We start from the raw sequence: 25392 nt of genomic DNA on the forward strand, positions 1-25392 counted from the left end.
CTAACACTGTGTGAGGTGTTCCCATTGTAGCTCAGTGGTAATGAATCCAACTAGTATCCATGAGGATGCAGGTTCAATCCCTGGCTTCGCTCAGTGTGTCAGGAATCTGGCGTTGCTGTGAGAAGCAGTGTAGGTTGAAGACGCAGTTTGAATCCTGCATTGCTGTGGCTGTAGTGTAGGCAGGCAACTGCACCTCCAATTGGACCCCTAACCTGAGAACTTCCATATGCAGCAGGTGCGGCCCTAAAAAGCAAAAAAAAAAAAAAAAAAAAAAAAAAAAGTTCTGCTGTACAGCAAAGTGATTCCATCACACACACACACACACACACACACACACACACACACATATATACATATGCATTCTTTTAATAAAAGAGTCCTTATTTTTTGAGATATATACTAAAGTGTTTATGGGCAAAACGACATGCTCCCTGGAGTTTTCTTTAAATAATTCAATGGGGTTGGGTTAGAGTGCAGATAAAGTAAGACTGGCTATGAGTTGATAACTAGGGTTGCTGGAGGATGGGTACTGGGGGTTCCTTACACAATTTTCTCTACTTCTGAATATGTTTATCAATTTTGAATATAAAAGAAGAGGGGTTCCCATTGTGGCTCAGTGTTAACAAACCCGACTAGGATCCACGAAGTTGGTCTCACTTAGTGGGTTAAGGATCCAGCGTTGACTTGAGCTATGGTGTGGGTTGCAGATGTGACTCAGATCCTGAGTTGCTGTGGCTGCAGTGTAGGCCAGAGGCTATAGCTCTGATTTGACCCCTAGCCTGGGAACTTTCCTATGACCCAGGGGCCGCCCTTAAAATAAAAAAGTAAAAAATAAAAAAAAGAGAGGAAGCCTGTGTCACCTCCTCCCAGTCACCTCCTGTCACTTTCCCCAGAAGGTTAGATCTCTCATCTGGGCTTGTCAAGCCACCTAACACGCTGAACTGCAGTCCAGTGGTTTACTGCCCTCTGGAGGGCAGGGCCTGCCCTGGGGCCCCCCCATCTCCCTGGGACCTGGTTCCTGGCATAAATGAGCAGATGACTCAAGTCTTGTTTCCTCTGTGGTCAAGCATGTCTATCTCCAACTAGCAGCTAAGTTCCTGTGATGGCAAAGGCCAGACATTTAATACTGGTCTGTTTGTTCTGCGGGCATGATACAACACGGAAACTCTGAAGTAGGTATTTGCCTGTCAGCGAGCAACTGGAGTTGGGTGCGTTTCCCAGAGAATCCAGTTGCTGACTGGACTGACATGCTCTGAAGAACTGGCAGGACGGGTGCTGCTTCCAACTTCAGAGTCCAAAGGCCTGGCAGGTGAAGCTCTTTGGGCAAACTCTGCTCACACCCCGCTGGGCAAAGGATGAAAAGTCAGAGGAGCCAGACGCCTCCCGTGATTTGGTACACCCAGTGGCAGGACAGAAAGTTCTGCTCTGGCTCGTGGCCACCAACACCTATTTAGGAAGCCCGTGGCTCGAATGACAGCTCCGGGAGGACCCCACGTTTCCATGAGGCGAGCCCCAAGAATGAGGCTGCCTGTGCTGCTGATTTTCCTGGCCCACTGGGGAGTCACCAGAGCTGGACAAGGTAGGCACTGCGAATGCCTGTGATCTCTCTGTTTTGTACTCTGAACTCAGGGTTGAGGGCTGCTAGAAACTGCCCACGGAAAGCTAAAAAGGCTGCTTAAAATAGCAAGGCAGGGAGCTGGGCAGGGAGGCTGGGTGAGAGAGTTAGCGAGTGGTGGGGGTGCTGTTTGAGCCTGAAGATTTTTTTTTTTATTAAAGCAGACTTGAGGAGTTCCCATAGCGGCTCAGCAGTAACAAACCCGACTAGTATACATGATGTTGCAGTTTCCTTAACTCAGTGCAGTGGCATTATCATGAGCTGTGGTGTAGGACAGCAGCTGCCGCTCCGAGTCGACCCCTAGCCTGGGAACTTCCATGTGCCACAGGAGCAGCCCCAAAGAGAAAAAAGAAAAAAGAAAGTATATTTGATTTACAATATTGTGTGCCAATTTCTGCCGTAGAGCGAAGTGACCCAGTTATACATATATGTATACATTACTTTTCTTATAGAGCCTGAAGATTTTAAGTGGGGGTGACAGCTGGCCCCGAGAGGGACAGTGACATTGTTAAGAGGTGTGGGTACATAAAAGCCAGACAGCTGATAGAGGTAGAGGGTGGCAGGCAGATTAATGAATCATTCAACACATATTGGTTGGGGGCCTTCATGGGTCATGGGCTATTCTAGGAACCAGGGATGTGGCAGAAATGAGAAGAAACAAAGTCTCAGTCTTGGTGAAGCATTTCTCCACTGGGGGAGAAACAGACCAAAAGACATGCCAACAAGAAAATACATATTCCAGGGAGTTCCAATCGTAGCTCAGCGGAAACAAATCTGACTAGCATCCATAAGGATGCAGGTTCGATCCCTGGCCTGTGCTCAGTGGGTTAAGGATCCCACGTTGCTGTGGCTGTGGTGTAGGCTGGCAGCTGAAGCTCCGATTAGACCCCTAGCCTGGGAACCTCCATATGCCATGGGTGTGGCCCTAAAAAGACAAAAAAAAAAAGAAAGAAAGAAAGAAAGAAAAGAAACGAAAATACATATTGCAGAAAATAACAAGTGTTATGGAGAATAATAAAGCAGACTCAGGTCCCCGCCAGGCTGACTGGAGGTTTAGGACTGACTGAAAAAATCTTCACTCACCCCCTGACTCTTTCACTTTTAAATGTTTTCTTAGAAGCCCAAATGCCAGAGTTCCTGTCGTGGCTCAGTGGTTAATGAATCCCACTAGGAACCATGAGGTTGCAGGTTCGATCCCTAGCCTTGCTCAGTGGGTTAAGGATCCGGCGTTGCCGTGAGCTGTGGTGTAGGTTGCAGACTCGGCTTGGATCCCGTGTTACTGTGGCTGTGGTGTAGGCAGGCGGCTTCAGCTCTGATTCGACCCCTAGCCTGGGAAACTCCATATGCTGCAGCAGCGGCCCAAGAAATGGCAAAAAGACAAAAAAAAAAAAAAAAAAGAAGTCCAAATGCCAGTGGGCACCCCCTTCCCAAACCCAGGGTCTTAGTGGTTAAGAGTAATCTCCCCTGCCCCAAGAGATGTTTGCTGCAATATTGTTTATAATAATGCTCACAATAATGGAATAGCTGAATAGATTATGGTAAAATCACCAGGCAGAAAAGTTTCAAGAGGAAATATTAAGTAGCATTTATTAAGCACTTATGTGGCAGGCATTGCAAACATTTTTACACAATATCCTTGCAATAGCCTTGGGATTTGGGATTGTCAGCAAGAAAAACAGAGCCTTAGAGAAGTAACTCACCCAAAGTTACATATCTGGTAAGTGTCTTGAGTCTGGACACGAACTCAGGCTGTATGTCTTCGATCCGCATATAAAATAATGTTATATGAAAACAAATAAACACTAAAGAAAATAGCTAAGAAGAGGTAACATTTATTTTCTGAGCACTTACGCTATGCCATGCTTGTCCTAGGTGCCTGATATATGTTGTCTTTTAAAAACAAAAACATATTTGAGGGTGGTACAGTGGGTTAAGGAATCCAGAGCTATCACTGCAGGGGCTTGGGTCCCTGCTGTGTTGTGGGTTCAGTCCCTGGCCTGGGAACTTCCACATGTGTGGGTGCAGCCAAACAAAATAAATAAATAAAAATAAATAAAACCTATTTGAGGAGTTCCTGTCGTGGCACCGCAGAAATGAATCCGACTAGGAACCATGAGGTTGTGGGTTTGATCCCTGGCCTCGCTCAGGGGGTTAAGGATCTGGCATTGCTGTGAGCTGTGGTGTGGGTCACAGACATGGCTCGGATCCCGCGTTGGTGTGGCTGTGGCATGGGCTGGCAGCTGTAGCTCTGATTAGACCCCTAGCCTGGGAACCTCCATATGCTGCAGGTGTGGCCCTGAAAAGGACAAAAAAGACAAAATAAAATAAAATAAAATAAAAACCTATTTGAAAAATGAAATGAAAAGACCGCCTTTGATTTTTATAGTCCCTGTAAGCTAGGTACTATTGCCATTATATCCATTTTGCAGAGAAGGTAGACTCAGAAGGGACACACACTTGCCCAAGATCCCACAGCTAGGAAGTGGCAGGGCCAAGTCTGTACTCAGCTGCCTTATCCATCATGCCCTTTGGGATGGTGGGTTTTAGAGGTACTATTTTTTCGTCTCCTCTCCAAACCAATGTAGGCATCTATAATCTAAAAATGGAATTAAATTGAAAAAGATTCCGTAGCACCTGTGTTTTCTTTCTTTCTTTCTTTCTCTTTCTTTCTTTCTTTCTTCTTTTTTCTTTCTTTCTTTCTTTCTTTTCTTCTTTCTTCTTTCTTTTCTTTCTTTTTCTTTCTTTTCTTCCTTCTTCCTTCCTTCCTTCCTTCCTTCCTTCCTTTTTTTGTGTCTTTTTAGGGCCACACCCAGAGCATATGGAGGGTCCCAGGCTAGGGGTCCAATCAGAGCTACAGCCACCAGCCTATGCCACAGCCACAGCAACTCCAGATCTGAGCCAGATCAACCGAACCTGCATCCTTATGGCCCCCAAGCAGATTCGTTTCCGCTGAGCCACAACGGGAACTTCCTCTGTTTTTGGAAACCACGTCTCTTCCTAAAGTGCAGATCTTGGAGCCATCCAGATAGCAATCACCTGTGCTTTGCACAAAACAGCATGTTTCTCACTCTACCTTCCTTAGCCAAGAGCTAGGGTAGGGTGCCAACTTGCTGGCTTTGTCGTCTCCCACACAAACCCTAGGCAACACTATATTTATCCCTCTGCTTCTAATGACAGAGAAACCCGGGAGTTTTTTCAGCATGGACTAGCCTGGTAGGAAAACATCTCCCTGGAGAATGATGAGCCTACCTGGTGGAGCCGCTGCGAGGAGAGGCAGTCCCCACAGCTAATACAAGGGAGCAGTAAATGTTGGTGTTACCAAGTGGACCCTCTGTGTCTTAGAGAGACTTCGAAGGAAGAATTTTTTTTTTTTCTTTTTAGGGCCACTCGTGAGGCATATGGAAGTAGCAGGCTAGGGTTTGAATTGGAGCTGCAGCTGCTGGCCTATGCCACAAGCACGGCAATGTAGGAATCCAAGCCATGTCTGTGACCTCCACCACAGCTCACGGATCCTTAACCCACTGAGTGAGGCTAGGGATGGAACCCGAGTCCTCATGTATACTAGTGCTGTTCATTACTGTTGAGCTACCAGTGGGAACTCCTGGAGGAGGAATTATAATGGAAGCATTTGGGGTTATTGCTTAGTGTCAAAACAAAGGACTGAGTTCCCTGGTGGTCTAGTGGTTATGATTTAGCACTTTCAAGGCTGCCCCTTGGGTTCAATCCCTGGTCTGGAAACTGAGATCCCACATCAAGCCGCTGCATGATGCACCAAAAAAAAGAAAAAAAGAAAAAAGAAAAAAAGCCTACACAAAGGACTGAAACGGGGACCAAAATTGCTTTGTGGTGGGTCATATGCATAACTGAAAAAAGTCATGGAATCACTGCCAGGGCCCTCAGATAACCTTTGTGCAACACTAACATTTTACACTTGAGGAAAGAGAGGTTCCAGAGGAGACGAGAAACTGAGACTCAAGGAGCAGAAGAGCCCAGGGTTTAAACACTTGGGCTGACAGGTCCACTCTTTGGCCAGGTGCTCATATGAGATGACCCCTGTCATCCATACCTCCACCCTACTGCTACTTGCATCATTATTCCTATTTGACAGGTGAGGAAACTGAGGCTTGGCTGGGGAAAATCTCATTCAAATTGCCATCAACTGTGGAGGAGCCAGGAATAAAAATAAGATTTCCCTGAATCCAAATCTCATTCACGCCCTTCCAAAAACAATCCACTGCCTTAAGCCAGAAGAGCTAGGGCCTACCTTTTAATATCTATGTGACCTTGAGCCTCTATTTCACTACTTATAAAATAAAGATATTAGCAGAGGAGAGAGTAAATGATAGTTAAGTGAGATCATGCACTTACATTGCAACATGCTGTAACAGTTTAAGGAAACCTTTTTTTTTTTAATAGCCAAGGTCACATGGCTAACGAGTGGCAAAGTACACTGTGATCATTTTCTGTCCTGATAAAATGGAAATCACAGGCCTGCAGCTATCGAGCTCAGTTTCCTTATCTGTAAAATGGGTACATTCATAAAATGGATTTCATAGTTTTGTTGTGAGGCTACATGGGCAGAGAGCTTGGCACAGCATCTGACATTCAGTAAGTGCTAAGTAAGTGGCAGGTGTCTTCCTCTCCCTTTTCTTGTCTCAGACCAAAAGCAAACTTGCGGTAGTGGCGGGGGAGAGAGCCAGGCCGGCTGTCCAATACTGAAAGCAACAAAAGTTGGGATTCTCAGGACCAGGCCCTTTTTCCTGGTCTGCAGTGGGGGGTTGACTCTTGGCTCTGAGTCTGAGCAACACTGGAAGAGGAAGCGGAGGAGGAAGTGACAGCAATGGTGGAGAGTGAGGAAATTCCAGGCCTCACCCTTGTTTTAGTCAGAAACAGGATTTAGGGTGGAGGCCAAACCTGTTCAACCCTCCTTTGGTAAGCATCACTGAAACCATTTACACCAGGCCCTGTGCTGGGTGCAGATAAGTCCACTCCATGTGGCCAGTTTCTTTGGATTCCCGCTCTCTGCACACAGCAAGAGACTTGCAGCATCTCACTCTGCATCCAGAGTACTATTGAGTACACCCACGATGAGAAATTCAACCCTGTCTGAATTTACATTTCTTCTTTTCTGGTCTAATACTCTCTGAAAAAAAATTTTTTTTTTCTTTTTTGGCCACCCTGTGGCACATGGAGTTACCTGGCCAGGGATCAGATCCCAGCTATAGTTGTGACCTAAGCCACAGCTGGGGCAATGCAATGCCGGATCCTTAACCTACTGCACCCTGGGCCGGAAATTGAACCTGAGCCCCAGCACTTCAAGATGCTGCTGATTCCATTACAACACAGCGGGAACCCCTAGAAATTTTTTTTTTTTTTTGGCTTTTTATGGCTGCAACCCAGGCATATGGAGGTTCCCAGACTAGGGGTTAAATCATAGCTATAACTGCCAGCCTACACCACAGCCACAGCAAGGCAGGCTCCAAGTAGAGTCTGCGACCTACACCACAGCTCACGGCAACACCAGATCCTTAACCCACTGAGCGAGGCCAGGGATCGATCCTGTAACCTTATGGTTCCTAGTCAGACTCGTTTCTGCTGCACTATAAAGGGAACTCCTAGAAAATTTTTTTTAAAGTTTTTTTTCTTATGGCCACTGCAGTCGGATTCTTAACCCACTGTGCCACAGCAGGAACTCCTGGTCTAGCACTTTTTTTTTTGGTCTTTTTGCCATTTCTTGGGCCGCTGCTGCGGCATATGGAGGTTCCCAGGCTAGGGGTCGAATCGGAGCTGTAGCCGCCGGCCAGAGCCACAGCAACTCGGGATCTGAGCCTCATCTGCGACCCACACCACAGCTCACGGCAACACTGGATCCTTAACCCACCGAGCAAGGCCAGGGATCAAACCCGCAACTTCATGGTTCCTAGTCAGATTTGTCAACCACTGAGCCATGACAGGAACTCCCCTGGTCTAGTACTCTCAAACTCCATTTCCACACATATTTCCCGGGATAGCGCTGGTTATTAATTAGTAAGATCTTACAATGCATTTTGTGTGTAAGCCTTCTCCCAGATCAGATTTTTGTGTATATTTCCATGGAGTGTGATAAGATTTGGCTCTAGTTATGAGCTCAGCAAGGTGAAGCCACGTGTCCCTGGTCTCACAGTTAGTATATGGCTCCAGAGCCTGGGCTCTTAACTCTCTCACCTTTGCTCTAAAACCAGCAGTCTGCTTAGAAATCCCACAGGGTTCTTGAGGGTTACACAGCCTAATCCCTCATGTTGCTTCCCAGGAAACGGAGGAGGAGAGACGGAAAGGTCAGAGGTCAGGGGAGTTCCTGCTGTGGTGCAGTGGGTTAAGAATCTGACTCCAGCAGCTCTGGTTGCTGTGGAGGTATGGGTTCAATCCCCAGCCCGGTGGAGTGGGTTAAAGGATCCAGGGCTGCAGCTTCAGCTCAGATTCAGTCCCTATGCCAGGGATGTAGCCATAAAATTTAAAAAAAAAAAAAGTCAGAAGTCAGGAACAAAGCCAAGCCTGTTTTCTGCTGGGCTCAGGGCTTTTCTGAGCAGAGCTAGATGCTGGGTTTAGAGAAAACTTCCTTTCACCTGTGCAAGCTCCCCTACCTCACCTCAGGGTTCCCTGATTCCCCCAGGCTCAGGACCCACATTGATTTGGGTCTCCTTGCTCCTGCAGGGAAGTTCTGGCACATCTCTGACCTGCACCTTGATCCGGACTACAAGGTATCTCAAGACCCCCTCCAAGTGTGCCCATCTGCAGGCTCCCGGCCGGTGCTCAACGCAGGCCCCTGGGGGGACTACCTCTGCGATTCTCCCTGGATCCTCATCAACTCCTCCATCTACGCCATGAAGGAGATTGAGCCGAAGCCAGACTTCATCCTCTGGACCGGGTGAGAGCTGTCACCACAGCTACCCTTCCCTGGGCCACTCTGTGTGCCACCTGCCCACCTGGCACCTTCCTCACACCATCTGCCTTAGTCCTTGACCCAGCCCTGTTGCAGAGAGGATTAACCTGAAGCTAAAAGCTTGTCCAGGGGAGCCTGGGCTTGGTTGATTCCAGGGTCTGTGTCCTTGATTTTGTGTCTTCCGGGCTCAGCAGAATCCAGCTCTCACTGAGGCTAGGGACACAGGTCATGGCACATCTGGGCATGTGAGGAACTGCCGGATTCGAAGCCAGGGGATCCCACTGGGGTTTAGGGACTCCAAGCCTCAGAGATCCAAATGCAGGGAGGAAGAAAGGAGGGCTGAAGGTGGTCCAGCACTGGGACTAAGTGTCGGGTCAGCTTCCCTGGCCCTGGCGGTTCTCACTGGTCAGAACGCTGCTCTGCATGGAAGCAGCTTGAGGGGTGATTTCTGCTCAGCCAGAGAGAAGCCCTTTCTGCTGCTCCTCCAAGGATGCTGCTGTAAGTTGTCAGACTTTCCTCAGCAGTTAAGTCCCTCTTCACTCAATTGCTCTTTCCTTCCCTCCCTTGACAGGTCAACCTGTCTTGTGCTCATCCTGGGGTAGATGCAGGTGAACAGAGATGTTGGGACCTGGACCTGCCTTCAGGGAACTCATGGTCTCATGGGTGCTGCAGACAAGGCCACTGACCATTATTTCCCAGCAAGGAGAGAGGGTCACTGGGGGGTTGTGTGGGCTTCAAAGGGCACTGGGCTTCTTCAGGTGGGACTGGGGAGGACTTGCTGCAGGAATGGGTGAGTCAGGGAATGGGTGAGCAGGGCTGGCAGGAGCTCTGGCTTCTAGCACCCTCTTCCAGCCTCCATGGACACTTCTGTAAGGCAAGATCCAACCCACGGTGCCCGCAGCTGTCCCTCACATAAGTGTGACCGGGGAGTTCCAATTGTGGCTCAGCAGGTCAAGGACCCCACGTAGTGCCTGTGAGGGTGCAGGTTTGATCCCTGGCCTTGCTTAATGGGTTAGGGATCTGGCGTTGCTGTGGCTGTGGTGTAGGCCAGCAGCTGCAGCTGATTCGACCCCTAGCCTGGGAACTTCTGTATGCTGCAGGTGAGGTCATAAAAAACAAAAAAAAATTAAAAGGAAATAAAAAAATAAAAATGAGTGACCAGAATGGCCCTCAGATGGACCCTGTGGTCGGCAGAGGGAGGAGCAAGACTGAACACTTAAGAAATGTCACAGTATCTCAGGAAGGGCTCGGGCAGTTCTGGCTTCCCTGGCCCAGGAATCAGTCTAAGACGAGAGTGAGATTTGGGCCATGACCCTGGGCTCCTGCTTGTTAAGGAGGGGCCGCTGGAGAAATGTATCAGGGTCTTAAAGACAAGATCCCTCTGGGAAATTCATGATCCTTTAACAGGAGCATGAATCTTCTGGGAAATCTCTTGGACTTGCCAAGATACAGAGCATTAAACAAGATGACCTGTAGGACCTTTTTTTTTTTTTTTTGTCTTTTTGCCTTTTCTAGGGCCGCATATGGAGGTTCCCAGGCTAGGGGTCGAATCAGAGCTGTAGCCACCAGCCTACGCCAGAGCCACAGCAATGTGGGATCTGAGCTGCGTCTGCAACCTACCCCACAGCTCACAGCAACGCCGGATCCTTAACCCACTGAGCAAGGCCAGGGATCGAACCCACAACCTCATGGTTCCTAGTCGGATTCGTTAACCACTGAGCCACGATGGGATCTCCTCTAGGACCTTTTCTAATTCTTTGGTTTCTAAGAAACTTGACCTCCCCAGGAGAATTGCAGTCCTTTAGGGGATAACCTGTAGAGATGGATGTATTTTCTTTCTTTCTTTTTTTTTCTTTTCTTTTTAGGGCTGTACCTGTGGCATATGAAGCTTCCTGGGCTAGGAATTGAATCAGAGCCGCTGACCTACACCACAGCCACAGCCACGCTGGATCCGAGCCATGTCTGCGACCTGCACCACAGCTCGCAGCAACACCGGATCCTTAACTTACTGAGCGAGGCCAGGGACCGAACCTGTGTCCTCATGGATGCTAGTCATATTAGTTTCCACTGAGCCATAATGGGAACTCCTGGATGTATTTTCTATCACAGAATTAAATTCTCCAAACCAGGGAGAAAAATAGGATTTTGTTCTAATATCTTTGGATTCCTAACATTTTCGCAGGGAGGTCAGGGCTCAAAATGCCCTCTTGTTGCCCTAATGAGGGTATCAGGGACACGGTAGGGGGTAATGGATGCAAGCAAAGACTCTGGAGCCAGGCTGATTCCTTTCAAATCCTGAACTATCTACTTGTATACACTTAGGCAGGATTCTTCACCTTTCTGTGCCTTGGTTTCTTTACCTGTCAAATGGGACTAACACTAGGACCCATGCTGTAGGGTTATTATGAAGAATAAACTACATTCTTAGAATAAATGGGTACAACACACAGAAAATAGCTAGCGCATGGGGGGTGGGGGGATCTGCTTGGGCTGTGGGATGGAAATCCTGTGAAATCAGATTGTTATGATCATGATACAACTACAGATGTGATAAATTCATTTGAGTAATTAAAAAAAATGAAAAAAAAAAAGTAGCTAGTGCAAAGTGAGCCAGTGGGAGCTGCCAGTAGTGCCCTTAGTCCTGGCAAGTATCTGGGCAGCAGTTGCCTCACCCTCTGGGTCCAGCAGGGATCTGAGGCTTTAGATTGTGGGAGCTCCTTGCATCTCCCAAATCTCCCTTTCCCCTTCCTCCCCCACATTGCTGCATTTGCTAAGGTAGATCCAGGAATTTAGGTCTGTCCAAGGGGGAGAGATGGAGCAGAGGGAGCTAAATGGTTCTGGGGCAGGTCCTGGACCTGCCAGAGTAGATCTGAATTCTATATTCTGAAGCCAGATCCAAACTCCTTAGAACCTTGGGGAAGGGAGGAAACTCAGACACAGCTTCTCCACCCTGAGTACCCTGGGGGCTTGCAGATGGGCCTGGAACCCAAGAGCTTCCCTCGCTAGATAATATTAATTGCAGCTACAGTATTTTATATACATACCTTCCCCCTTTATTTTTGTTTTTATTTTTTTGGCCATGCCCGTGACATATGGAAGTTCCTGGCCAGGGCTCAAAACTGCACCACAGCAGCAACCCAAGCCACTGCAGTGTCAGCAGATCCTTAACCCACTGCATCACAAGGGCGCTCCCCTTCTCTCTTTATTGAAGCCCCACAAATACTCTGCTTGTAGATACCATTATTATCCTTCTTTTACAGATGAACTGATGGACTCTCAGAGAGGTTAAACAACCACCCCAGGGACCCACAGCAGGTCCATGGCAGAGCCCAGGTTTGAACTCTGTTCCGTGTGACTCCTGGCTCCAGCCTGGCCATTCCCCCTTGGTAGACATCTGAGGCCCAGTTCTGCTCTTTTTTCACAGTAGAGCCATCCCTTCCTTTCCTTGTGGTGCTTCCTGAGTTGCCCAAACTGACCTGGTGGTGTTTTGCAGTGATGACACACCCCACGTGCCCGATGAGAAGCTGGGGGAGGCGGCTGTGCTGCAAATCATGGAACGCCTGAGTAAGCTCATCAGAGAGGTCTTTCCAGGTAAGAATACTCCCTAGGCCCCTGACCCCCACATGGTGCCTGGCACAGCGGGACAACAAAAGCAGCAACATGCAGAGGAATGACCTTTAACCGTGAACAGTGAGGGTTGCTGCTAGGTCCTGTGCCAGGCATTTCACAGCAATCGTGTCTTACCTTCCAACAACCCTTCAAGGAACACAGAGCTTGTCAGCCGGTGGATACACACCAAATCCTATGAAAGGTGTTAAATTACCAAATTCAACTGAGTATATCTGAAGATTGATTTGGCTTTATTCAACGTTCATGAGCTGGGCAGCATCCCGTTAGAAAGGAGCTCCAAGGAGCTGTCTGAAATGGAAGGTTTTATAGACAGAATTGAGTAGAAAAAGGAAGTTTCTAGCAAAAAGTGGATTATTTCAAGCAAGGTTCCCTTCATTTAGGGGAATGGGGGTGGAGTGGTGGTTGTCTGTCAGGCAGATTTCCCCACTCTTGTTGACTGTTTAAAGGTCATATTCTTGGGAGAGGATGAAACTGCAATTGGGTTAGGTATTAAGTTTTGGGTTGTCAACCTGGGACTTAGCACAAGTAACTCCATTTTGTCCTTTTTTTTTTTTTTTTTTTTTTTAAGGGCCGCACTGGCAGCATATGGAGATTCCCAGGCTAGAGGTTAAATTGGAGCTGTAGCTGCCAGCCTATGCCACAGCTACAGCCACAGCAACGCCAGATCTGAACTGCTTCTACGACCCACACCACAGCTCACGGCAACACCGGATCCTTAACCCACGGAGCGAGGCCAGGGACCAAACCCGAGTCCTCATGAATGCTAGTCAGATTCATTTCCACGGAGCCACAATGGGAATTCTGTAACTCTATTTTGGGCCTGTTTTCATTTTTAATAATGAAAATGTCTGACATTTCATTGGCTTCCACCCTGCCTGTTTAGCACCAGACTCACAGCCTCTTCTTAAAGCATCTAGAGTTCTATTTAGACACCGTCCCTAGGTAAGTCTCTCACGTGGGCTTGCACCCAGTGCTTGTGTCCTGCTGAGACCCCACAATTACCATCTGTTGCCCTCAAACCGTCCCAGCTGCTGGGACTTCCGGGAGATGCTGATTCTCAGTCAACGTGCTGTTTCTTGATGCATCCCAAGGTTTTCAGAGCCTGGGACAGGAGGCCAGGACTGTGAGTGATTGTGACAGCAGACCCATGGGACATGACAGAGAGGATGAGGTCCGGGTGTCCCCATCTAATGGCCATTGGGAATGGTTTTAAGCAGGCTGTGTCAAACACAAGGCCCTGGGGACTGAATCAGGCTCTTGGGCTGCCAGCTGGGGACCTGTGAAAGCAGCCTTCCAGCTCCCACCCCCCAAGATCTTTTGGGTCTGGCACAGCTCTAAGTCAAGCATTCCTCTAAGAATATTATATGCCTTAACTCTTTCACTGTCAGATAATCCTAGAGGGAGGTTCTATTACCACCTCTGTTTTACTGATGAGAAATGTGAGCCTTGGGGTCAAGGAAACTGGCAAGGCTGGGGATACAGATCCTGGTTTGGGGACAATACTTATCTTCTACCTCCACTGTCACTCCAGAAGTGGCCCCAGCTGCTGTCACCACCCCACATCTGTCCCAAGGGAACCTCCTTTCTGTTACCTCCTTCCCTCAACATAAATCAATTTGTGCAAAGAAGTGGCCTGGGTGCTTCCAGTCCATGTAACTCAACCCAACCCAACTCAGACGTGCTTGGGCTAGTTTGTATTCCAGCAGCATTCACTACTAGGGTCAAACAAGGACACTCTTCTCCATGGCAACAATAGGATTTTTTTTTTTTTTTTGGCAGAGCCCATGGCATGCAGAAGTTCCTGGACCAGATATGTGGGATTGCCCAGGCCAGGGATCAAATGCAAGCTGCTTCAGTGATAATGCCAGATCCTTAACCCTCTGCACCACAAGGAAACTCCCAACAATAGGCATTATTATTGCCAGTGTTTAGATAAGGAACCTATTGCTTAAAGCTAGTTGATTCCGGAGCTCCCAATGTAGCTTAGTGGTTAATGAACCTAACTAATATCCATGAGGACTCGGGTTCCATCCCTGGCCTTGTTCAGTGGTTAGTTAAGGCTCCGGTGTTGCTGTAAGCTCAGTGGTGCAGGTTGCAGATGTGGCTCAGATCCCGCGTTGCTGTGACTGCAATGTAGGCCAGCAGCAGCAGCTCTGATTCGACACCTAGCCTGGGAACTTCCGTATGCCATGGGTTTTTGCGTCCTTCCCCCCAAAAAAGCTAGTGGTTTCCTGGGAAGAGATTCAAACTCAGATCCAATTCTGAGCACTCTTTTCTCTGCTCCACGTGGGGCTTCAGGAATAAAAGTGAAATAATGGATAAGAAAATGCTTTATTATTATGATTAAGCATTCAGGTGTAAATTGTAAGATTTTACAGTTCATAATTCACTTGCATATTTTTTGAATTTCCTAAATCCAAAATACCACTGACCATAAGATGTTTCATTATTTTGTGTATCACTAAGAAAAAAAATGTTGGAGTTCCCATCATGGCGCAGTGGTTAATGAATCCAACTAGGAACCATGAAGTTGTGGGTTCGATCTCTGGCCTTGCTCAGTGGGTTAAGGATCTGGCGCCATGAGCTGTGGTGTAGGTCATAGATGTGGCTCAGATCCTGCGTTGCTGTGGCTGTGGTGTAGGCTGGCAGCTACAGCTCTGATTAGACCCCTAGCCTGGGAACTTCCATATGCCACAGGAGTGGCCCTAGAAAAGGCAAAAAGACAAAAAAAAAAGTTATCATTTAAAGTATGACACAGCACTTTCTTAGGGCCTCCATGGTAAGACACACCCCACCAGGAGAGCTATTAAGATGAGAATAAATTGGAGGAGGTGAAATTGAAAGCGTACAACTCAGATTGGGACTTGAACCCACTTCTTTTTCACTAAAATCACGCACAAGTTCTTTCCATCTCAGGGCAGAAGGAATCTAGCAAGAGGCAAAGTAATAGGGGAGAAGCAGATTTATTGAGAGAGGTAGAATATGGGCCATTTCAGAAAGTGAGAGGTTCTGAGATACGGGGGTGGTGAATTTTAACGGGCTGGGTAATTTCATAGGCTAATGAGTGGGAGGAATATTCCAACTATTTTGGGGAAGGGGTGGGGATTTCCAGGAACTGGGCCACCACCCACTTTTTGCCTTTTATGTTGGCCTCAGAACTGTGGGGGTGCCATTTAGCACATGTTAATGTATTACAATTAATGTATATTATGAGGCTCAAGGTCCACTTGACGTTGAACCTCTGCTATCTTGAACCTAGTTGATTCTCTCCAGTTTTTGTCCAATCCTTAAGGGCTATGTCATTCTATTAAACGTTGTCCCTGCCCGCTTCCCTCCTGTTTCAAAATGAGGCGTTATCTTATTTGAAAGCGGCAGCCACATGGGTCAAGCAGAACAGTCCCTATTAGGTAGATTCAAAAGCTGAAGCAACTTTGCTGGAGAGGTAGAAAGGACCGAAATTCCAGATTTTGGATTCCATGTCACGTGTTCCCCCCTGCCACATGCCACCTAGGTTCTCCATTAGAGTTGCTGTGAACACTGGCCCCTGCCTCTCCACTGTGGTTGATGCTGAACTCAGGTGTGTGAGGCAAACAAATCCAGGTCCCAATTTAGGTTCTGCCACCTTCCAGCTGGGCAATCCCCTGGACGCTCAGCGGTCTCCCTTGCAAACTGTGGGATGATAATGGTACCTGCCCAGAGGGTTGCTGTGAGGATTAAATAAAGTAATCCATTCACTCACTTAGTCTGTCTACTATAGGTGAGACACCATTCTAGGCCTAGGGGAATTGGCTGTGAACAAGATGCCAGGTTGTGGAGTTCCCCATGGTGCAGCGGAAATGAATCTGACTAGGAGCCATGAGGTTGTGGGTTCCATCCTTGGCCTCACTCAGTGAGTTAAGGATCTGGCGTTGCCGGAGCTGTGGTACAGGTCGCAGATGCGGCTCGGGTTGGATGTTGCTGTGGCTGTAGTGTAGGCCAGCTCCAATTTGACCCCCAGCCTGGGAACCTCCGTATGCCATGGGTATGGCCCTAAAAGGCAAAAAAAAAAAAAAAAAAAGCCAGGTTGAGTCCTTGCTTGTAAGGAGCTTCTAACAGTGCCTGGCACATAGAAGCAGCAAAAACCTGTCACCCAAATACTGGGTTCCCTTTTTGGTGGGTGTCAAGCCAAAAGACAGAGGACAATGAAGGATTTAATACTTGTAGCAAATAAGAACACTGGGGATCTTTGCCAAAGCAGTGTTCCCCTGAACAGCAAAATTGGGGAAGTTTTAAGCTAAAGGTATATGCATATTCATGAAGGGATTTGATCAGGAGAATTCAACAGGGAATTGGAGCAAAGGTCAACAGAGTCCACGCTTTAGTTGATTGAAGTCACAAGGATCAGAAAAGGTCAACACTTTTATCCCTTAGATTCCAGTAAAGCTGGTGTTTAAATTCTGTGAAACAGCTCAAGAAACTGCTTCAGGCTAATCTTTACCTTTGAAACAGAATTGGGAGTCTCTGCAACTGATTTACTGTCTTTGCTCTTATTAGTTTTCTTGCCTGCTAACAGTCATCTGTTCTTTTGTTCCCTTAAAGTCATTATACTGAGGAGTTCCCCTGTGGCACAATGGGTTAAGGATCTGGCATTGTCACTACAGCAGTTTGACACCCTAGGTGCTCAGTATTTGCTGACTCATGAATGACTGAAACTCCTAAGACCTTCCAGGGTGAGGCGGACCCCTTCACTGCTGTGGCGCAGGCTTGAGTCCTGGCCCGGGAACTTCCACATACCGTGGGTGTGGCCGGAAAAAAAAAAATCATTATTACTGAGCCTTGTTCAAGGGCAAGCATTGTGGGCAGGCTCAGATCCCAAATGACTTAGGCCCCAAATGGATTTTCTTAGGTCAAGAAAGTCATACCTGGTCCTCTTTCTCTGGGGACCCCCTACCTTATATGCTTATAAAACAGGAGAGATTCCTTCCCTTTTCATGTGCCTTTGGGATTCCATGGACTTGTGTTTTCTCTTCTGTTATCTCTTTCTTCCTGTCTGTCTGTCTTTTTTAGAGCCACACCCAAGGCATATGGAAGTTCCCAGGCTACAGGTCAAATTGGAGCTTCAGCTGCTGGCTGAAGCAACTCAGATCCAAGCCTTGTCTGTGACCTACACCACAGCTCAGGGCAACGCCAGATCCTTAACCCACTGAGCAGGGCCAGGAATCGAACCCACAACCTCATGGATACTAGCTGGGTTTATTACCGCTGAGCCTTGACAGGAACTCCTTCTCTTCTTTTTTTCCTTTTTTGGCCACCTTGTGGCATAGGGAGTTTCCGGGCCAGGGATGGAATCCAAGCCAGAATTGCGATCACAGCTGCAGCAATGCCAGATCCTTAACCTACTGAGCTGGGCCAGAGATTGAACCTGCATCCCTGCCACTGCAGAGACACCACTGATCCCTTTCCGCCACAGTAGGAACTCCTGGAAACACCTTCCTAAGTGGGATTTGGAGATACCAGCCTCCCCCATTGGTTCGAGATCACTCCCTGGGGTAAACCAAGCTCACATAAGGGCAAAACCCTGCTCTGAGCTCAGAGGAGTTTTTGTAGATTGTCAAATATTTATTGAGCAACTACTACATGCCAGACACAGACGTAAAATAAAAGTAGGAACAAGGCTACTCATAAGGAGGAAATGAGTCTGATGGGTTTCCCTTCCCTTCCTGGGTTCATTCATAGGCCAGATCCTCAGGGAGGCCTCCCTTGACCCCTACTTCCATCTCAGTTACACACTCCCACAGCGAGTGGCTCTTTTTGTGACAGCCATTACTCAGTACCTGTCACCCCTACAGCACTGCAAGGGCTCTGGGCCTGGGTGTAGGTGCCTGGTTACCAGGTCTACACACTGGTACATACTAGGTGCTCAGTATTTGCTGACTCATGAATGAGTGAAACTCCTAAGACCTTCCAGGATGAAGCAGACCCCTTCCCTAAGAGTAAGATGAATCTGGAACTGCAAAGAACAAGGAACACAAAATTACCAAGTGGCTGATTATGGAGCTGAAGATTATTTAGATCTCCTTGCTTTTATCTCCCCATCTCATGCTCTGAACAGGAAACTTTCTGCTGGGAAGGGGGCCAAAAACTCACTGCCCTTCCTTCCTAGATCTGGGCAAAGTTCTGCCAGATTCTATAATGTGGTTTTCTGCTTATCTCTGTATTTTCCTTATCTGTGCTATTGCTTTTCCCTATTAGCTCTGGTGGCCAGTGACTGAGAATGACAAACTCCACTGAGCTCTTTTGCATTCACTCATGCAATCATTCATTTACTCATTTATTTACACTTCTCTTTTTCCTCCCAGATACTCAAGTCTATGCTGCTTTGGGAAATCATGACTTTCACCCCAAACACCAGTTGCCTGCAGGAAGCAACAATATCTACAACCAGGTAGCAGAGCTGTGGCGACCCTGGCTCAATAACGAATCCATCGCTCTCTTCAAAGAAGGTGCTGACACTGTTTGCTACCATAAGGGGCATTTTATGCCAAAGTCTGATCTAATTTCATTCTCACGACACCCCCATGAAGTAGGAATGGATTTTATCCCCATTTTACAGATAAGGAGACGGAGGTTTGAAAAGACCAAGTCACTTGGCCAAGTCACCCAGCTTAGAAGAGGTGGACGGGAGCAGAATCCAGGGCTGATTCCAGTGCCCATGTCACTTAACCCCACAGTACAAATGAGGGTCCTAAGTGAAATCACTCAGTGTTTCCTGTGTGCCAGGCGTTGCCCTCAGCACATTGCTAGAATCCTCCTAAGAACCCTAGGAAGGGGCAGTGACCTTCAGTTCAGGCTGGGTTTCTGCCACTGTTGACATTTCGGGCCGGATAATCCTTTGTTGTGGGGGCTGGCCCGCACATTGCAGGGTGTTTAGAAGCATCCCTGGCCTCTACCCACTAGCTGCTAGTTGTGAAAACCAAAAAACGACTCCGGATGCTGACAAATGTCCCCTTGGGGACAAAAATCTCTAGGTTGAGGACAACTATTTTGGAGACACAGGATCCCAAGGTGACTTAACCTCCTCTCCTTCCCTTCGTCAGTCCCCTGCTGCAGGGGCTCCCCGTTGCTTAGACCCAACCAGAAGCTCACAGCACAGAAACCCAGATTTAGGCCACTGCTCCCAGGGCAGAGAGCTGAGTGGAGTGGGTTGACCGTGGATCTGGATGGGCACGCATACCTCCTTGTTATTCCATTAGACAGAGGAGGAAACAGGCAGAGAGAGGTTAATGAACTGTCCCACGCTGCACAGCTAGTAAGTGAGAGAGCCAAGACTTGAACCCACTCAGCCTGGCTCCAGAGCCGTCGGTGTTACCCACGATGCCCCTCCTTTGGGAAGATGGGAAGAGAGGATGCAAGGGAAGGAGAAGGTGGGGGAGTGACGTGGAGGGGGGACAGAGGACCCCGTCAGATTCTGTGGCTGCTGTGTCCTAGGTGCCTTCTACTCTGAGAAACTGCCGGGGCCGAGCGGGGCTGGGCGGATCGTGGTCCTCAACACCAACCTGTACTACAGCAAAAACGAGCAGACGGCCAACATGGCTGACCCCAGCCGGCAGTTCCAGTGGCTGGACGACGTGCTGAGCAATGCTTCCCGAGCTGGGGAGATGGTATGGACGTCCCGATCCTCCCCCACCCTCCCTGGGGTCACTTCCTGAACGAGTCTGCTTCGTTGGCACAGATTCACCCACTCACGTCCACTCACTCACAGAAGGTCCTTCGTCAGCCTAGCGCTGGAGGGGACTTCTTCTTTTCCTTTTTTTGGGCTGCTCTGAGGCATATGGAGTTCCTGAGCCTGGTATCAGATTCGAGCCACAGTTGCCACCCAAACTGCAGCCTCTGCAATGCCGGGGATTGAACCTGCATCCCAGTACTTCCAAGATGCCGGCGATCCCAGGAGGGGACTTCTTCCATGCTCACAATAGCCTGGGAGGCTGTGCCCCTGGAGCCCCTTGTGGATGGGAGGCTCCCGATAGGCAGGGACAGGCTCAGATCACACAGTGAAGTGGTGGGGCAGAAACTAGAACACCGGTCTCCAGTCTCCGACTCTACTGCTCTTTCCACAGCGTCAGCCACACTGTGGGCTGGACCTCAAGGGGATGCCCTGCCCTTGGGGTGCATCCATCCAGTCTGCTAGGCGGGCAGCCCCCTGACAACTGGCCCTGTGTCTCATTTGCCTGAGTCCCTGCTCTGACCAACGCATCCCAGCGGGATCTTGTGGCCGGTGCTTTTGAGCCCTCGCTAGGCATCAAGACATACTGCTAAGTGCTTTCCATGGATTATTTCATTTAACTCTCAAAACTCCACCTGGCAGGTGCCCTTCCCAATGAGAAGAGTGAAGCTCAGAGAGGTGACTCCCAGCTGGTGGCCAACTGTACTTTGATTCCAAACTCACGCTCTTTACTGTGCCCCTCCCACCCCTCCCACCATTCTACCTCTTGCCAAGGGAGCCAAGGGCCCACACATTTCTAGCCAAGTGACTCAAGGAACATAAGACAGGACCAAACATTACTACACAACCAAGCAAAGAAGGTTTTGTGAGGAGAAGCCTCGTTTCTGAAGCATCAGGAAGACTTCATGAGGTGCCCTTTGAGCTGGGTTTTTGAAGCTTGAGTAGGATTTACAGAAGTGAAAATGAGAAGGGCCCTCCAGGTGGCAGGCACAGCATGGGCAGAGGCACGGAGGTGGGGCAGCACATGGTTCATTCATTGCTGGGTACAGAGAGATGCCTGGGAGAGGGAGGGGGAGGGGGAGGGGAAGGAGCTACCTTGGAGCCCATCTGCTTGCCCTTGGGGAGATGGGCAGGTTGTGAGGGGCAAAAGTGACAGGCTGGGGAAGGCGTCTCTGAACGCTTTCTGTGCACCCCTTCCTCGTAGGTGTACATTATCGGCCACGTGCCTCCGGGGTTCTTTGAGAAGACGCGGAACAAAGCATGGTTCCGGGAGGACTTCAACAAGGAGTATCTGAAGGTGATCCACAAGCACCATCGAGTCATCGCAGGGCAGTTCTTTGGGCACCAACACCTTGACAGCTTTCGGATGTTCTATGATGATGCAGGTACCCAGCCTAGAGGGCAACGGCCAGCCCACCTCCCTCCTTCTCTTGCCAGCCTCTCAGTTCCACTGTCTCTCTCCTCAAAGGTGCTCCCATCAGCGTCATGTTCCTCACACCAGGGGTCACCCCATGGAAAACCACGTTAGCTGGAGTGGTCAACGGGGCCAACAATCCAGGCATCCGGATGTTTGAATACGACCAAAGCACTCTGAGCCTGAAGGTCAGGAGCCCGGGGTCTGCTGGGGCCAGAGGAGGAGGGAGGAGGGACCTGATTTCATCACCGCCTTCCCTAACTCTTCGCTAGCTAATCCACCCTCTACTGACCACTGAGCCTTAGGAAGGTCAAGTTACTTCCATCCTTCCAGAGCTCAGGATCAGAACCTTGGAGTTCCCGTTGTGGCTCAGTGGTTAACGAATCCAACTAGGAACCATGAGGTTGCGGGTTCGACCCTGGCCTCGCTCAGTGGATTAAGGATCTGGCGTTGCTGTGAGTGGTGGTATAGGTCGCAGATGCGGCTCAGATCCCGTGTTGATGTGGCTGTGGTGTAGGCCAGCAGCTACGACTCCGATTAGACCCCTAGCCTGGGAACCTCCATGTGTCACAGGAGTGGCCCTAGAAAAGGCACAAAGACAAAAAAAAAAAAAAAAAAAAAAAGAACCTTGGAGCTGCCACCAAGTCAGATCAGTTCTTCCCCCAATCTCTTTTTGCCCTGGATCACTGTCAAGGAAAGTTTCCTGCCTGGTCTCTCTGCCTCCAGCTGGAGCTCATCTGCTACAGCTACAGAAGGGATTCATCTTGCTAGAGCACTTGTCTCACTATCCTGCTCAAAAACCTTCAATGGCTCCCCAGTACCCCCAAAATACATTGGAGCTCCTTGGCCTGGTATTGAAGGTCTCTCATGGTATGGCCTCAGGCCCACTGCACCTGTCTTCTCTACACGGACTATGCTGCAGCCCAGCAGGCCCCTAATTCAGTGAACTATCCCACTTCTCCTGGGAGGTGCTTGTGATTGCTGACATGACAAAGACATACTGTCCCTTAACGTGGTCAACAAAATGCGTTATGCATGTATCATGTGCCAGGCCCTGTGCTAAGCTCAGGAGATATACAAACAAAACGTCACTGCTCTCCTGGAGCTGGCATTCTTACAGGAGACAGACAGTAAACAAATACATAAAATCAAGTGTGGCACGAAATGGGTTCTAAGGAGAAAAAAAAGACAGAGAGGAGGCGGGTGGTGATGGTTATGGGGGGGGGTGCTGTTAGATAGGGAAGTGTCACTGATAGGGTGACTTAACTTCTGAGTAAATTAAGGGAGGGAGCCATGTGAGCATTGGAGGGGGAAGAGCAAGTCAGAGGCCCGGGTGGGGTCTATGCTTGGAGTGTTAGGGAAGGAGCAGAGGCCAGCGTGGCAACAGTGGAAGTCCCAGCGGGATGGTGGGAAGGAGGTCAGGTCACGTAGGCCATGAGTAGGACTCTGGAATTTTATAAAATCACCATCCTGCTGGGTGGAGAACAGGCCTTATGGGGCAAGGGCAGAAACAGGGGGACCAGTGAGGAGGTGACCATAACCACTGAGAGGTGATGGTGGTGTGGGCAGGGTGGTAGCGGTGGATGGTGAGGTGGATGGTAGCCAGATCCTGGAATGCATTCTGAAGGCAGAGCAGACAGGATTTGCTGATGGATTGGATGAGGGATATAAGAGAAAGAGAGGAGTCCAGGAGGGCACCAAGGCCCTGGTGGGAGCACCCAGAAGCATTTACTGAAATGGGATCACTGTGGGAGGAGGAGATTTTGGAGGAAGATCCGAAGCCTGGTTTTCCTGTTAACTTTGGGATGTCTAAATGCATCCAAGGGAAAATGCTGAGGGAAGAAGCAGCTGGGTGTTCAGGTTGGAGTTCCAGAAAGAGGTGGGTACAGAGATTTAATCCGGGAGTTGAGAAAGGACATTTAAAACCAGGGACTGCGTGAGACAACTGAGGCCCTTGACTCCAGAGTAAATGCAGATAGAGAAGAGGTCTGAGGATTTTAAGCATATGATCTGTTGTCTACTTGGGCACTGAGAGGTTTGCAGAAGACTAAATGAAATAATGTAAAGTGCCTAGTAGGAAGCTGCCATCCCTCTATGGCAGCTCCACCTCTTCTGACTTGAAGCAGATCTTCAAATTTAAGTGGAAAGTGTTGGACAGATAAAACCTTCCAGATTCTAGTCCTGAAAAATGCACCTGAGTCCCAGGGGCCTTGGATGCATCCCAAACTCCCACCAACTATAGTTCTCTAACCTGGCTCAGTCAGGCATTACATTCTCCTGCCTTTTTTTTTTTTTTCTGGGTTGAGATATTCTTTTTTTTTTTCTTTATTGAAGTATAGTTGATTTCCACTGATTTGAATTGCTTTTAATCCATTAATTCTGTAAATATTTATTGAGAATTTTCTGTGTACTCAGGAGCTTGCCTGATGAGAAAATGCACAGGCCATGGGGTAAAAAACCTGGGTTCCAATCCTGCCTCAGCTCCTGAACCCCTGTGGAATGGGACCCTGACCAAATAAATTAACTTCTTTTTTTTGTTGTTTTTTAGGGCTGCACCCGCGGCATATGAAGGTTCCCAGGCTAGGGGTCCGATCGGAGCTGTAGCTGCCGGCCTACACCACAGCTCACAGCAATGCGGGATCCGAGCCACATCTGCAACCTACACCACAGCTCAAGGCAACGCTGGATCCTTAACCCAGGGTCCTTAACCCACTGAGTGAGGCCAGGGATGGGACCCGCCTCCTCATGGATACTAGTCGGGTTTGTTAACTGCTGAGCCACCAGGGGAACTCCCGAAATTAACTTCTTTGGGACTTAGCTTTCTCATTTGTGAAACGAGGATAGTAAGTACAGTTAGCTTACCAGTTTCAATCAGAGAATGTCTGCCAAGCATACCTCGGAAATAGTTAATGCTCAATAACTAATAGCACTTATGACTGGGGCTGTTTAGAATCTGGGGGGCGAATGCAAGGTAGAGGATTAGGGGCAGAAGCGGCCAGCTGCTCACGGCCTGTCCGCTTCGCGCGCCTTCTGCAGGACATGGCGACCTACTTCTTGAACCTGAGTCAGGCGAACGAGCAGGGGACACCGCGCTGGGAGCTTGAGTACCGGTTGACGGAGGCCTACGGGGTGCCCGACGCAGGGGCCGGTTCCATGCACGCGGCGCTGGGCCGCATAGCCAGCAACCAGGACGTGCTGCAGCGCTACTACGACTACAACTCGGTCAGCTACGAACCGCAGCACTGCGACGAGGCCTGCCGCATCGAGCACGTGTGCGCGCTGCGCGAGGTGGCCTTCGATGCGTACGCCGCCTGCCTGCGTGACCCCGGCGTCGCGCACGCGCCCTGCCTCGCGCTCCTGCTGGCGGCGCTGCTGGGCCTGCGCGCGCTGCTCCAGCGGTGGTGACCTGGGGCGCCGCAGGTCGGATGACAGGTCTCGCCTGAGGAAATGGGGGCAGCATCACTCTCGAGTGCTGGACTTTTCCACCCTTTCCCTCGAGTTCGCAGAATGAACTAGGACGGATAGCCGAACAGGAAATGATGCACTAAGTGCACCACCAGAAGCACATTTCTTTCAGGTTCCATTTATCTAAAACACAATGCCTGTTGTGCATATTAGTCTGTGCATTATTCCTTTTAATTAGTAAATCATGTTTAAAGCAACTCCCATGCGCAGTTATTGAACGTCCTGCCCTCCTCCCATTCGGATAATCGGAGTAAAATGAGCTGCCAGGAAGATGCGCCTGGTTGATCCAGTGCCCTCGTTCTCCCCTGGCACACGGTCTGGACTCCAGCCATAACTGGCGAAGTCCTGCAATCATGGGTCGGAACCGGCCTTTGAGCTTTGCTGCTTTGTTTTGCAACAACGCAGACGGGAGACATCGCAGTTCTAGTCCGGGCGTTAATCTCCAGGCCATTTTCGCCTCCAGGAGCCTCAAATATGAAACAAGGCGGTTAGAAGCTGCTAAACTAAGGGCATTGCGCCTCGGATGCTCGGTCTTCCAGCCCAGCGGTCCTCGGGGCCCTCAGGGCTTAGCGGGGTTCGGGATCTCCAGGGAGGTTGCAGCGCCAGGGACCGGTGGGTCGGCTGTTGCAGCGACCGCGGGGTCTGCG

General features: G+C 49.2%; 1 protein-coding gene across 1 annotated transcript; it reads left to right on the plus strand.

Moving 5' to 3' along the window:
- Window positions 1–1060: 1060 nt before the first annotated feature.
- Window positions 1061–24942, plus strand: SMPDL3B (sphingomyelin phosphodiesterase acid like 3B). Its single transcript, XM_047792855.1, has 8 exons — window positions 1061–1579; window positions 8306–8519; window positions 12028–12125; window positions 18503–18646; window positions 19632–19804; window positions 21071–21251; window positions 21335–21468; window positions 24317–24942. Exons 1-8 carry the CDS (start codon window positions 1471–1473, stop codon window positions 24683–24685), a joined length of 1422 nt encoding a protein of 473 aa, XP_047648811.1. The 5' UTR covers window positions 1061–1470; the 3' UTR covers window positions 24686–24942.
- Window positions 24943–25392: the final 450 nt, after the last annotated feature.

Source organism: Phacochoerus africanus, chromosome 8, assembly GCF_016906955.1.
Source record: "Phacochoerus africanus isolate WHEZ1 chromosome 8, ROS_Pafr_v1, whole genome shotgun sequence".
NCBI classification, from domain to species: domain Eukaryota; kingdom Metazoa; phylum Chordata; class Mammalia; order Artiodactyla; family Suidae; genus Phacochoerus; species Phacochoerus africanus.